Below are 14,604 nucleotides of genomic sequence, written 5' to 3'. Positions count from 1 at the left end.
AGACCAAGAGCCTTGGGACACTCTCAACACAGGGAGGGGAGGTGGGGCCTATTGTCAAGTCACGCCTTCCCTGCCTGTGACTGGCACAGACATTAGCCAATGGGTGCTTGGATAGGGCGCGCCGGCGCCCCGCCCCCCGAGCGCCCCACCGCCCCGAGGCACCCTCTGGCAGACTCGGCGGCGGCGACAGCCTGGGCGGACAGTGCGCCGTGCGCAGGCGCGGAGCTAGACCTCGCTGCAGCCCCCATCGCCTCGGGGAGTCTCACCCACCGAGTCCGCCCGCTGGCCCGTCAGTGCTCTCCCCGTCGTTTGCCCTCTCCAGTTCCCCCAGTGCCTGCCCTACGCACCCCGATGGCGGAGCTGCGGCCTAGCGGCGCCCCCGGCCCCACTGCGCCCCCGGCCCCTGGCCCGACTGCCCCCCCGGCCTTCGCTTCGCTCTTTCCCCCGGGACTGCACGCCATCTACGGAGAGTGCCGCCGCCTTTACCCTGACCAGCCGAACCCGCTCCAGGTTACTGCTATCGTCAAGTACTGGTATGCTCTGGGCCGCGGGAGACGGACAGGCGCGGGCTGGAAAGGGTTAAAGCGCCGAGGGCGAAGTAATTTGTGGGAGGTGGGAGGAGGGGTAGAGAATGGTTAAAGCACTCAGAAGGAGGGCTTCCTGCTGCGAGGGAAGGAGTTAAGGCTCAAGTTGGGAATGGGGACAAAGGGGTTAACGGAGCCTGTGGGTAGTGAGGGGTTAACCGGGATTAGGAGAATAGAGTGGGGACTGGGGGTGTGTGTAGGAGCAGAGGGGGGAACGGCATGAGGAAGGGAACTGTAAACGTGGTGAAAAGAGGGGGCGCCTGTAGGGGGTCATTAGTGGGCGAGGGGAAGCCAAGCGGGGGCGGCTGAAGTGGGATGGGAGAGGCGAGGCGGGGCCTGGGGAGCATTTGAGAGGGCTTTGGAGGAGCGAGGCCGGAGAAGCTCAGAGGGCACGAGACTGCATAGGATAGGGGGGGTTCGGGGGGCCCAGGGCTCTCCTGTGGTGGGTAGGAGGGCCAAAGATGAGGGCCTGGTGCTTGTGGAGAGATGAGGAGGAGGTCTTTTGATACCTTCCCGATGAGCTCAGACGTCGTATCAGGGCAAAGCTTTTGCTTTTGAAGTTTGACGGAGCAGCTCTTCCTGATAAACTTTTTGCTTACTCTGCACTGTTCTCTTTCTCCGTGCAGAGCTTCCTCCTAGCTCTGCAGCTGCTTTGCTTTAGGACATTAGGTAGAGAGAACCATGGTTTGGCTTAGGATTGAAGAGGACCACAGCTTCCCACCTCCAGTTGGAAATAAATGATGGAGACTCTGGGACCCCAGCAGGGAGGAATTGTGCAGTGGGACATTAAGAGGAGCTTCTTGGCCGTGGCCTGCAGTTTCTCCGGGGAGCTGAGAGTAACCCTCAAGTATCTTTAGGGTACGAGTGGTCTTTTCTAATTTCCCATTCCTGTTTGCAGCCTGTTTCTTCCTTCAGCATTTGGGCAAAACAGATGTTCTGGGGACTCTGGAAAAGAACCTGTCCTCAAGGTCTTGCTGGACCCAAAACTGAGATATTGGTTGAAACTGTCCAGGACCACATTCATGCAGGCATTGTGTTAGATGATCTTCAATGAGTCTTGAAAGACTGTTCTACAGCTGCTTGGGGGTGTAGCCAAAGGGTAGACCTGAAGGGGCAAGTGGACATCTTTGCTGGTTACCTCTCCTTTTAGGACTGAGTCTTCCTCCTGGTGAAAACCTGTTACTTCCCCTGGACATGGGTGTCAGTAGGCTGTGCAGGGCTGAGGCCAGCTGCCTGCGTCAATGGGAGGATGCCAAGAGGCCGACAGCGTGGAGAGCCTGGGGACCAGCCACCTGCTGTCTAGGGAGAGTTGTAGGGAACAGCCTCCTCTGTCAGAGTAGCCGGGAGGAGGTGGAACTGATGTCGCAGTCCTCTCTGGCTGGCGAACTGTTCTGTGGTTGAGAGGAGTTGTTGAAGAGCGCTTCTGAGTGGAAAGCAGCTCTTGCTAGCTTAATGACCCATTCTCATTGTGCTTTTATATTTAACTATGTGTTGTGATGAACTTGTTGTCATGTGTCATGATAAAAGTGGGCCTGGGCTGGGCACGGTGGCTCATGCCTATATTCCCACCACTTTGGGAGGCCTTGAGGATCCCTTGAGGCCAGGAGTTCGAGACCAGTGTGGGCAACATAGCCAGACCCTGTCTCTGTTACTTGAAAAATAAAAAAATAAAAAAATAAAAAAGAAGTGGGCCTGGCTCTGCCATGCTGTTTGTTCAGGCCTCATTTGAGTGTGAGGAGAAATCCCTACACAGATTCAGGCAACTATTTTTATGTCACCCAAGTAGCCATAAAGGATAGAATTGTACGTAAAAGGTATGAAAGCATGTGCAAAGGACTAAGGGCAATTTTTTTTTTCCTTCCTGCTGCAAGCTTGTTAACAGCCATATCTTCAGAGATGGGCCAACATGTGATAATGAAGAAAAGGGATTATACAGCACTTTGTGAAAGCCCTTCCTAGATGCAGAAAAATATAACGAGAAACAGCACAGTGACTGGTACTTTCTTGTTTTTTTGAGACAGAGTTTTGCTCTGTCACCCAGGCTGGAGTGCAGTGGCACGATCTTGGCTTACTGTAACCTCTGTCTCCCAGTTTCAAGCGATTCTCGTGCCTCAGCCTCCCAAGTAGCTGGTATTACAGGCGCACACCACCTTGCCCAGCTAATTTTTGTATTTTTAGTAGAGGCAGAGTTTCACCATGTTGGCCAGGCTGGTCTCGAACTCCTGACCTCAAGTGATCAACCCACCTCGGCCTCCCAAAGTGCTGGGATTACAGGCGTGAGCCAGTGCGCCCAGCCATCAGTGACTGGTACTTTCTAAGATGCGGAGGGGTTTGCAAAAATAAGATCCTGAAATTCATTTATATTCCTCACATTTGGGATCCCACGAGGTTTCTAGCAGGATGACTGACCCAGGCTGTCTGGGTCTGTCTGTGGCCCAGGGTAGCTTGGGATTCATTTTGCAATAGCAGTGTGGCTCTGTGGCTGGTGATCCCTGAGTAGTGAGAACATTCTAACTGAAAGCTGAGACTTTGGTGAGCAAGGATCAAAGCAGGGAGGCAGAACCTGTACTCATGGCCTACTTCAGTCATGCAACTGCCCTGCAGAGAGAAGTTGGGTATTCAAGGAATTAAGTTGAAGGATGCCCTAGGACCTTGGATAACATCATTTGCTAAGTGTAAAATACGATTTTTTCCCACATACTCATCTGGCCTCTGAGTAGTAGAACAGAATACTCTTGCTTGGAGACAGGGTTAATTTTGTCTGACTCTTAGTAGTTCCTTGCAGCTGGAGTTTTAAGGTTTAGCTTCTCTCCTTGATATGACACTTTGTGGGAGACTTGGTGAGAAAGAGGGCTGCAGGGATGCTGCAGATGGAGCAGAGATGGTGAACGCAGTTTTGCAGCTTGGTGCGGGATGGACCTAGGCTGTAGCGGGGCAGGTTTGGAAATTTGCAGCAGGAAACTGGAGCAGGTATGGGGCCTGTAGTGGCTCGCATCTGCTCTGGAGTTCTGTAGCTCTAATGGGGTCTTTCCAGGGATCTCTACTCTTTTCTTTCTTCCCTTGCCCCACAAACTTTTCTAAATCCAACCCGTTGTAGAATTAGTCAAGTGATTTGTTGAAATCAGTTAAGGCAGACATGGAGAGTTGTCCTTCTTCCTCTGTTGAGATGCTAAGCTATTTGTAGCAACTTTCTTACAAGTTCTATAAATAATTTAGTATTTCCTAGCAGAGAATAGGGATTTCTACAAAGGCAAATAATATCCTGGTAAAAGAGGATGAAACAAGACCTACTGGTTTTAAATAGTGTTTAAATTGCCTGGTGCTGGCACCATTGACTGGAATCACTTGTAACATGTCTTTTATTTGGTTGTTAGCTTTCCGCCAGCATGCTATCCCAGTTGCAAAGTGTACTCCATCCATGTCCCAGGGGCAGGTGAAGCTTTTGCAGTCTGTGGAATGGTCAGATGTTTGAGGCAGCTCAAATGCTGTGTTTGTGGGCCAAATGCAGACTTCCTTCCACTGATGGTTTCTATTTGGTCTATTTCTCTAGCTACCAACATTTCTTATCCGTTCTTTTTTTTTTTTTTAGACAAAGTCTCACTCGGTCGCCCAGGCTGGAGTGCAGTGGCGCAATCTCAGCTCTCTGCAACCTCTGCCTCTGTTGTTCAAGCGATTCTCCTGCCTCAGCCTCTCAAATAGCAAATAGCTGGGATTACAGGCACCTGCCACCACACCCAGCCAATTTTTTGTATCTTTAGTAGAGATGGGGTTTCACCGTGTTGGCCAGGCTGGTCTCAAACTCCTGACCTCAAGTGATTCTCCCACTTCGGCCTCCCAAAGTGCAGAGATTACAGGTGTGAGCCACTGTGCCCAGCCAAAACAGGATTTTTTTAAAAAGCATTGATTGCTAAAGGGAACTCTTATTGTATTAAATCCTCAGAGTGAGATAATAACTGAATCTCTTCCACAGCTCCTTCTCAGTTGAATGGTGGGGGAAATTTAATGTGCTCCTGAGAGGCCCCAAATCATTTACCATCCCAGCTCTACCTTTGAGGTGGCAGTCTGTCCTGGGATCATTTTCTGGATGCAGATGCTCACAGGGCACAGTTTGACTCCTGCTGCAGTTCTCTGTGCAGAACTAAGTTAAGCCTAAGTTTGGCCTTTGTCACTTGCAATGATAAGAGACCAGCTTTGGTCTATGGGGTGCAGGCTGGTGTCTGCACGGACTAGAGGCTTTGGGTTTGTTTAGAACAAACTGTAATTAACATAGGGCACAATATAGTCTTTCAGGAATTAGCTGTCTAAGAGGCTGGAGTGGAGCAGAGCCTCTGCTTCCAGGAACAATGCCCACTGGGGATGCTCGGGATGGTCTTTCAACAGAGGCCAATTGATTGACTGATGTACCTCTTGCCTTGAAGCTTGGCATGTATACAGGCACCACAGAAGAGAGATAATCCCTGCCAATCTCATTTGGGATCGGTAATTTGAAACAGGAGAAAGCAAAATGGGTAACCACCCAGTCTGTTTTATTTCTAAAAGAGGCCCAGTCTTTCAGGGGTAGGAGAAGGGAGCCTCTTGGGCTTGCAGAGTTGGGCAGCCTTAGCTGTCCATCCCTTAGTCTCATTCTGGAGAGATGTGGCCTCTCTTTAGTTACCTTTCACCCAGGTTCCTCCAGGATGGGGCCTTTAGGTTTACAAAGTAGAGCACCTTAGCTTGACATTGTCTGATTTCCAGGTTTACACTAACACCCCTGTGTTTTGTTTTTTGCAGGTTGGGTGGCCCAGACCCCTTGGACTATGTTAGCATGTACAGGAATGTGGGGAGCCCTTCTGCTAACATCCCCGAGCACTGGCACTACATCAGCTTCGGCCTGAGTGATCTCTATGGCGACAACAGAGTCCATGAGTGAGTATATGCCACCTGTTTTTTATCCAGAGCCTTATTCCTGAGGTTTTCCTGAGCAGGGGTGACAATGTCATAGTGCTGTGAGCGTGGTACTTCTCAGTGGAACCTCTGCATTTCTGCCCTCTGACTATATCTACTCATGCCAAGGTGGTCCTCGTTAACACCTGATTCCTGCTTATCTAGTGCAGGAAAGTCTTGATGAGCAAGTTTCCCAAATCAGGTTTTTCTAAGCTTGCCCTGGAGTTTGGGCTCATAGGACAGGAAGGTAGCATGGTTATAATTCAGAACTTGGGCTGATGCCTCTGTGTCTACTTCCTTTTATTTCCTTAGCTTATTATGAAACATTTTAAACATAAAGCAAAGTTGGAAGGATTTTATAGTGAACACTCATATACGCACAACCCAGATTCTACTGTTAACTTTATACTTGCTTTATCACAGATCTGTTCATTTCTCATCCTTTATCTGTCTTACCTACTTCCTTTTAACCTGTATTTATTTATTTTTATCCTAGTCTGCTTCCGTTTGTTGCCCTATATGCTTTTTTTTGGAGATAGAGTCTCACTGTGTCATCCAGGCTAGAGTGCAGTGGTATGATCATGGTTCACTGCAACCTCGACCTCCCTAGGCTCAGGTGATCCTCCAACCTCAGCCTCTTGAGTAGCTAGGACAACAGGCAAGCACCACCATGCCCAGCTAATTTTTGTAATTTTTTTGTAGAGACAGGGTTTCACCATGTTGCCCAGGCTGGTCTCAAACTCCTGGGCTTAAGCAGTTCTTCCACCTCAGCTTCCCAAAATGTCAGGATTATGGGTGTGAGCCACTGTGCCCAACTCAAGAGTTCATACTCTTAATGACTGTATTCTCTTGCCTTTTGAGCAATTATATCATGTACTCCAATAAGCTACCAACTATTTTTTTTAGAAACGGAGTCTCACTCTGTCGCCCAGGCCAGAGTGCAGTGGGGTGATCTCGGCTCACTGCAAGCTCTGCCTGCCGGGCTCACGCCATTCTCCTGCCTCAGCCTCCTGAGTACCTGGGACTATAGGCACCCACCACCGCGCCCAGCTAATTTTTGTATTTTTAGTAGAGACGGGGTTTCACCATGTTAGCCAGGATGGTTTTGATCTCCTGACCTCATGATCCGCCTGCCTCAGCCTCCCAAAGTGCTGGAATTACAGGCGTGAGCCACTGTGCCCGGCCTGCTACCATCTATATTTTAAAAAGATTTTTTTTTGGCTGGGCACAGTGGCTCATGCCTGTAATCCCAGCACTTTAGGGGACTGAGGCAGGTGGCTCACTTGAGGTCAGGAGTTCGAGACCAGCCTGGCCAACATGGTGAAACCTTGTCTCTACTAAAAATACAAAAAATTAGCCAGGCATGGTGGCATGTGCCTATAATCCCAACTACTCCGGAGGCTGAGGCATGAGAATCACTTGAACCTGGGAGGCAGAGGTTGCAGTGAGCTGAGATCGTGCCACTGTGCTCCAGCCTGGGCAACAGAGTGAAACTGTGTCTTAAAAAAATAATAATTAGGCTGGGCACGGTGGCTCACGCCTGTAATCTCAGCACTTTGGGAGGTTGAGGCAGGCGGATCACCTGAGGTTGGGAGTTCGAGACAAGCCTGACCAACATGGAGAAACCCCGTCTCTACTAAAAATACAAAATTAGCCGGGCGTGGTGGCACATGCCTGTAATCCCAGCTACTAGGGAGGCTGAGGCAGGAGAATTGCTTGAACCTGGGAGGTGTAGGTTGCAGTGAGCCGAGATCGTGCCATTGTACTCCAGCCTGGGCAACAAGAGCGAAACTCCATCTCAAAAAAAAAAAAAAATATAGTAATAATAATAATAATAAAAATAAAAAAAGTTTTTTCTATTTATATTCTTTTGATGGAGAGTTTCTTTTCTTCAATTTAAATGTAATCTTTCTATGTTCGTATTCTGTCAATTAAAAATAAAATAAATGTAGTCTTCCCTCAACCTCATTAGCATGGTTAATCAAGAGCTGATTTTATTTGTATTGTCATATCCTCTTCTGGTTTTTGCCTTTTGCACTTTTTTGCCCCTTACACCATGTCTTTTCTATCTTGGTGGTGGCTGCTTAACCTGGGCGGGTTGAAAGAGTAGCAGGACTCCTCCTGTCCTGCCTTTGCATCGCAACCAATTCTGGAGATGATGATGGTATCATAAAGAAGATGATGATAGCCTTTTTTCCCTTTGTTTAGTACTTACTATCTTCCATGTCATTGTGTTAAATACTTTACAATCTTATCAGGTTCTCATTATTCCTATTTTATAGATAAGAAAAATGAGTCTCTTGAGGGGTTAAATGAATTGCTCAAAGTTACAGATCTAGGGGTAAAAGAGCTGGGATTGAATTGGGCTGTTGGAGTCCAAAGTTTGAGCTTTTTTGTTTTGTTTTTTGAGACAGGGTCATGCTCTGTCACCCAGGCAGGAGTGTAGTGGCTCAATCATGGCTCACTGCAGCCTCAACTTCCTGGGCTCAAGCAATTATCCCACCCCAACCTCCCAAGGAGCTGGGATTATAGGCATGCACCACCACACCTGGCTAATTTTTCAAATTTGCTGTAGAATTGAGGTCTCACTATGTTGCCCAGGCTGGTCTCAGATGCCTGGGCTGAAGCGATCCTCCTGCCTTGGCCTCCCAAAGTGTTGGGATTATAGGCGTGAACCACTGTATTCAGCCTCAGAGTTTCAGCTTGTAACCACTGGGCTATTCTACCTCTCTGAACACAGGCCTAACCCAACTTCCTCTTCTCTCTTGTTAAGCTCAGAGGCCCAGGTTTCGTCTCCTCACTGGTCACGTGTTGGGAGCAATGTCTGCAGCTGCCTTTACAGCCTTCCAAATGGATTAATTGCAGTGTCAGCAGAAGGATTTGGGAACAGGGAATTAATCTTGCCTGAATGGGGACCCAGCATTACAGTATTAATAATGGAGATAGAATAGCAAACAGATGTGGGGAGTAAAGGGACTATGCTGGACCTTAATTTATATTTTTAATAAGAACCTGCAGAGAGTATTTAGTGCAGCTAGCCTGTACCTTTTTGCTGACAGATTTATTCTGGTTAAAAGAATACCATTTCCTATGTGGCTTAAGGATTCTTCCAGTCTACCTGCTAGGTATAGGCCCAAGGCCCAAAATAACATGAAGAATGTGATTGAGCAAGCCTCATATTTTGGAAGGGGCAACCTCTTAATTTGAAATAGGACCTTGTTTATTGTTTTTTTCTGGTTTAATACTATCTTCTTACACGTGTTTCATTTCTACATGGTACAGCACTTTGTATTCATATGTCATTTATGACAAGAGTGAAACCTCTATTTGGGTTTTCATGTCACCAGTCAAGCCTAGTATTTTCCAGTATTACATCCTGGCACTAGAAGGATATGGAAGGCATGTTCTCAGATATTTACCCAGTTCTGGTCTATGTTGCAGAAGTCAAAAGTACCTCTATAGGCTGGGCATGGTGCCTCATGCCTGTAGTCGTAGCACTTTGGAGGTCGAGGCAGGAGGATCGCTTGAGCCCAGGAGTTCGACACCAGCCTGGGGAACATAGTGAGACCCCCCCGATCTCTACAGAAAATACAGAAATTAGCCAGACATGGTGGTGTGCATCTGTAGCCCTAGCTACTTGGGGGCTGAGGTGGGAGGATCACTGGAGCCTGGGAGTTCGAAGCTGCAGTGAGCCATGATTGCACTACTGCGCTCCAGTTTGGGTAACAGAGCGAGACCCTATCTCAAAAAAAAAAAAGAAAGAAAGAAAAATAATAAAACACAAATAGGTACTTTTATAATTGGCCTTGTACTAGGATGACTGGTTTCTTTTTGATCCTGTTAAGTTTCTTGAAGAAAAATGTGATTTTCCACACATTTCATAATGGTGGGGCCTCTTTAAAATGACTTAATGAATCCTCATTTAAATTAGTACTCAAAGCTGAGGCCAGAAAGGCAAGTGTTCTGCCATCCAGCTTAAGTGCTAAGAGGTGCTGGGTTGGATGATGGCAAATGGATCTCTGGCAACAATTCTTCTTCCACTGTCTGTGTCTTCTCTTCAGCAAGAAAGGAGCAGAAGCATTGGTTCATTTTTTTCAGCACACATTCATCAAGCACCTACTTTGTATCAGACACAGAACATCATAATAGATGTCTTGGGGGATAAAATAGCAAGACATAATTCTTGTCTGAAGGAACTCATGTTCTAGAGGGGAGATAAACATGTAAAGATGGTTATAGTATTGAGTAATAAATGTTACAGTCCATGGGTGTAAAACATGATCTGGGAGCAGAGCAGAGGGCGTAACTTCTAGTCAGGCTGCTGAATTGCTAGAGGCTGCAGTGAGGAGGTAGCGTTTGAGAGGAACCGTGTAGGAAGGGGCCTGGAATGCCATCTGCAGCCTGACGCTCCATGGTACCAACAGTGCTTTCAGGAGTGAGAAGGACTTGAAAAACCTTCTAGCTCAGTATTTCAAAAACTTCTAGTGCCACTTTCATAATTGTTGCCACTTGTAGTATTATTTACTTCATGTTCTTTTTAAGTTATCCTCTCCTTTTTTAAACGGATATGAATTTATTTTTATTTTTATTTTTGAGACGATCTCGCTCTGTTGCCCAGGCTGGAGGGCAGTGGCGAGGTCACGACTCACTGCAGCCTCAACCACTCTGGCTCAAACGATCCTCCTGCCTCAGCCTCCCAAGTAGCTGGGACCACAGGCATGCACCACCACACTCGGCTAATTTTTTTTTTTTTTATTGTTGCGACGAGGTCTCGCTGTGTTGCCCAGGCTGGTCTCGAACTACTGGACTCAAGCAGTCCTCCCGCCTTGGCCTCTCAAAGTGCTGGGATTGCAGGCAAGAGCCACTGCTCCTGGCAACGGCATTTATTAAGTGCCTGCTGTGTACCTCCTCCTATTATGATCTTTCCTTCTCCTCACAGCCTGTTGAGGGTAGGAACAGGCAGAAGCGAGGGGTCCTCTGCATTTCTTCTTGCTCCTGGCAGGCGTGCTTCAGGGGCAGGAGGGGATGCCCACCCTGGTAACCCTAAAAGGGATGAAGAGTACAATGATTTGATAAGCCTTGGGATGGCCATTTTCATTCAAGTTTTTTCCTTATTCACATTCACTAAAGGAAACCAGGCAAGAGAGCACTTGTTTCGATCAAGATTCTTAAGAAGCCATTTCTGAAGTTGGAGAGATGGAACAAGTTCCAGGTCTGGGCAGCCACAGGAGAGAACAGAGTGTTTTTCTAGGAACCCCAAGGCTGCTCCCAACTGACCTGAGTGGAGAGACTGTCCTGTGGGACTCTTCCCTGGGACTTGGGAGGTGTCAGACAGCTGAGCCTCAGCTGCCAAGTGCTGTCGGAGCTTGCAGCTCTGGCCTTCCACTTTATGGCCACACAGCTGTGGACTGGAATGTGGGGATCTATGCGGCTGTAGAAGTGGTTTCAGCATCACTCTCTGTGAGGATTTCTGGCTGCCCTGGGTACCACCAACAGCTCTGGCTAGACAGAGCCTATGGGGCCCTAACCGAGGCTGGAAGGCTGGGTAGCTGGAGAGTGCATTTGAGAACTCAGGCAGACTTCCCTGGTGGGATTTTCCCAGGGCAGGTCATCTGCTGTACATGTCGAGCTGGTTCCAAAGACAGCCTTTGTGTGGAGTTGGCCCAAAAGCATGGGTCGTGCCCATGCCTCACCACCATGGGTGATCTAGGCTCTGTCTCACAAATGTGACTTCTTGGCGCACATGTCCAATGGAGTTTGGAGCAGTTCTGCACCCCCCGTGGGGGCTGGAACTGCTGCTGACCGGCTTTCTGGGGCTGCCTCCACCCGGTTGGTGGAGAGCCTCCCTTTCCCTTGTGTTCTTCTTAGCTGGGCTCTGCACCCACATGAGTTATTTATTAAAACACTGGATACAGATTAACTTTTCCACTTGTTTAGTGTGGCCTGGGTCTCCTCCAGTTGAGAAATGCTAATTTTTCCTCCTCAAAGCTTAGTTTGCTGGAACTTTTTTTTTTTTTTGAGACAGAGTCTCGATCTGTCACCCAGGCTGGAGTACAATGTCGTGATCTCAGCCCACTGCAACCTCCCCTTCCCAGGTTCAAGCGATTCGCCTGCCTCAGCCTCCCAAGTAGCTGGGACTACAGGCGCATGCCACCACGCCTGGCTAATTCTTGTATTTTAGGTAGAGACGGGGTTTCACCATGTTGGCCAGGCTGGTCTCGAACTCCTGACCTCAGGTGATCCACCCACCTCAGCCTCCAAAAGTGCTGGGATTACAGGTGTGAGCCATCCTGCCTGGCCTGCAGGAACTTTTTAACATGTCGTTTACAAGAGAGATCCTTTGTTTGCCATACACATCTGTACTGGGAGCTTGGTCCCTCCTCTGGTTGGATCTTTGCCCTCCTCCTAGAGCCCTCATGAGGCTGGCAACCAGAATGCCTCCCTAAGCCACTGGGCCCAGCCCTGGCTAAGTTTAGCAGGCTAAAAGAAGTGTTCTGTCGGCTCATTGGGGGGCACACCTCCCTGAAGTCTGGTCCCTCTGCCTTTCCTCTCAGGGATGTTCAGTGTCAGGATGACTATTTGCATGAGATGGTGGAGTTCCCTGCTAAGAACAGGTGATCTGGACTACCAAGCAAGCGTGAGGCGCCCTTTGTCATGGCCCAGTGTGGGGCAGGGCCCAACGGGGACTCTAGAGCCCTTCCTGAGGCCAAAGCTCTCACTTAGGGTTGGAGTTCAGGCCCCAAATCTCTAAATTTGTGAATTTTTAAATGTTGAGGAGAATTTATTTTCTTTTTCTTTCTTTCTTTTCTTTTTTTTTTTTTTTTTTTTTTTGTTTGAGATAGAGTCTTCCTTTGTTGCTGAGGCTGGAGTGCAGTGACACGACCTCGACTCTGCTGGGATTATTTATAGGCATGCGCCACCATGCCCGGCTAATTTTTTATTTTTATTAGAGACAGGGTTTTACTTTGTTGGCCAGGCTGGTCTCAGACTCCTGACCTCAAGTGATCTACCCATCTCAGCCTCCCAAAGTGCTGGGATTTCTTTTCTTTTGTAGCTACAGGAAGACCTGTATTGTGGGGGTTCCCAGCAGATGTCATCCTTTATAAAGCATTTCATTTGCAGCATGGATTGTTTCTTCCTTCATGGGGTAAGGGTTACAAATTCTCCAATTCAGGGAGTCCCTCAACAGTTGGGAAAAAACTTGTCCAGCTGGCCCAGTTAAACTCACTTTATTATTATTATTATTATTATTATTATTTTTTTTTTTTTTTTTTTTGAGACGGAGTCTCGCTCTGTCGCCCAGGCTGGAGTGCAGTGGCGCAATCTCCGCTCACTGCAAGCTCCGCCTCCAGGGCTCACGCCATTCTCCTGCCTCAGCCTCCGGAGTAGCTGGAACTACAGGCGCCTGCCACCACGCCCAGAGAATTTTTTGTATTTTTAGTGGAGACAGGGTTTCAGGGTGTTAGCCAGGATGGTCTCGATCTCCTGACCTCGTGATCCACCCGCCTCGGCCTCCCAAAGTGCTGGGATTACAGGTGTGAGCCACCGTGCCTGGCCTCACTTTTTTTTTTGGGGGGACAAAGTCTCCCTCTGTTGCCAGGCTGGAGTGCAGTGGCACGATCTCGGCTCACTGCAACCTCTACCTCCCGGGTTCAAGCAATTGTCCTGCCTCAGCCTCCCAAGTAGCTGGGATTACAGGCACCCGCCAACACGCCCAGCTAATTTTTGTATTTTTAGTAGAGATGAGGTTTCACCATGTTGGCCAGGATGGTCTCGATCTCTTGACCTCGTGCTGAGATTACAGGTGTAAGCCTCTGTGCTGGCCTAAACTCACTTTTAAAAAGCCTGTAGCTGGGCATGGTGGCTCACATCTGTAATCCCAGCATTTTGGGAGGCTGAGGTGGGCGGATCACCTGAGGTCGGGAGTTCGAGACCAGCCTGGCCAACATGGCGAAACCTGTCTCTACTAAAAATACAAAAATTAGCTGGGTCTGGCGGGGTGCGGTGGCTCACGCTTGTAATCCCAGCACTTTGGGAGGCCGAGGCAGGCAGATCACGAGGTCAGGAGATCGAGACCACGGTGAAACCCTGTCTCTACTAAAAATACAAAAAAAATTAGCCGGGCGTGGTGGCGGGCACCTGTAGTCCCAGCTACTCGGAGAGGCTGAGGCAGGAGAATGGCGTGAACCCGGGAGGTGGAGCTTGCAGTGAGCCGAGATTGCGCCACTGCACTCTAGCCTGGGTGACAGAGCGAGACTCTGTCTCAAAAAAAAAAAAAAAAAAAAATTAGCTGAGTGTGGTGGTGGGCACCTGTAATCTCAGCTACTGGGGAGGCTGAGACAGGAGAATCACTTGAACCCGGGAGGTGGAGGTTGCAGTGAGCCGAGACTGCATCATTGCACTCTAGCCTGGGCAATAAGAGTGAAACTCCATCTCAAAAAAAAAAAAAAAAAAAAATTAGCTGGGCATGGTGGCACACACCTGTAATCCGAGCTACTTGGGACACTGAGGCAGGAGAATCACTTGGACTTGGGGGGCAGAGATTACAGTGAGCCGAGATCTCGCCACTGCACTCCAGTCTGGGTTAAGGAGTGAGACTGTCCAAAAAAAAAACAAACAAAACAAACAAAGAAAAAGAACAACTGAGTGGTGTGGTATTGTAAGTGACTACCAGGCCAGAGTGGTGCCAGGTAGGTCAGCCCTGGGAGAGTTCCTTCTCTCCTCAAGAGACTTGGAAGGCTTTATGGGTTTGATGCAATCTGATCTCTCAGTCCCAGGATTTTCCCCTGTTCAGCCCACCCTTTTGGGCTCTCCTCTTCCAAGCTGTGCTGTTATCTATTTTGAATGCTATTCCCCATACCTCTCATGTCCTGGATCTGAGTTTGCTAGCCTCTCCCTTATCCACCTTTCTGATTCAGGGGTCCCAACTCTGGCCTTTGACCCTTGACTCCTGAATTCATTCATGTATCTTGCCTCTGAGGTATTCAGTGCAGCTCCATTTCTTGTTTCAGTTCTGATGTTGTTCCTGAGATGTGTCTGGTGGGATCTTATCCTTTATGACCTCAGCCCTGAGGAATGGTATCCTCACCCATCCAAC

The 14,604-nt window shown here is 48.6% G+C and overlaps 1 protein-coding gene across 5 annotated transcripts in view; it reads left to right on the top strand.

The window, feature by feature from the left end:
* Nucleotides 1-153: 153 nt before the first annotated feature.
* The window catches only part of SUFU (SUFU negative regulator of hedgehog signaling), a 131,914-nt gene continuing 117,463 nt past the window's right edge, over nucleotides 154-14,604 (top strand). For 4 of the 5 annotated variants that reach the window (XM_055250672.2, XM_055250652.2, XM_055250662.2 and 1 more), the window contains exons 1-2: nucleotides 164-533; nucleotides 5,355-5,489. In XM_055250672.2, the coding sequence (XP_055106647.1) occupies nucleotides 352-533; nucleotides 5,355-5,489 (317 nt within the window). In that variant the 5' untranslated portion in view covers nucleotides 164-351. Of the gene's footprint in view, nucleotides 534-5,354; nucleotides 5,490-14,604 lie in introns of all 5 variants that reach the window. The other variant, XM_063627964.1, reaches the window with a different exon arrangement.

The sequence above is a fragment of the Symphalangus syndactylus genome, chromosome 2 (assembly GCF_028878055.3).
Source record: "Symphalangus syndactylus isolate Jambi chromosome 2, NHGRI_mSymSyn1-v2.1_pri, whole genome shotgun sequence".
Classification (NCBI taxonomy): Eukaryota; Metazoa; Chordata; class Mammalia; order Primates; family Hylobatidae; genus Symphalangus; species Symphalangus syndactylus.
The sequence above is the reverse complement of the archived record's forward strand: the minus strand, read 5'-3'. Positions and strand labels throughout refer to the sequence as shown.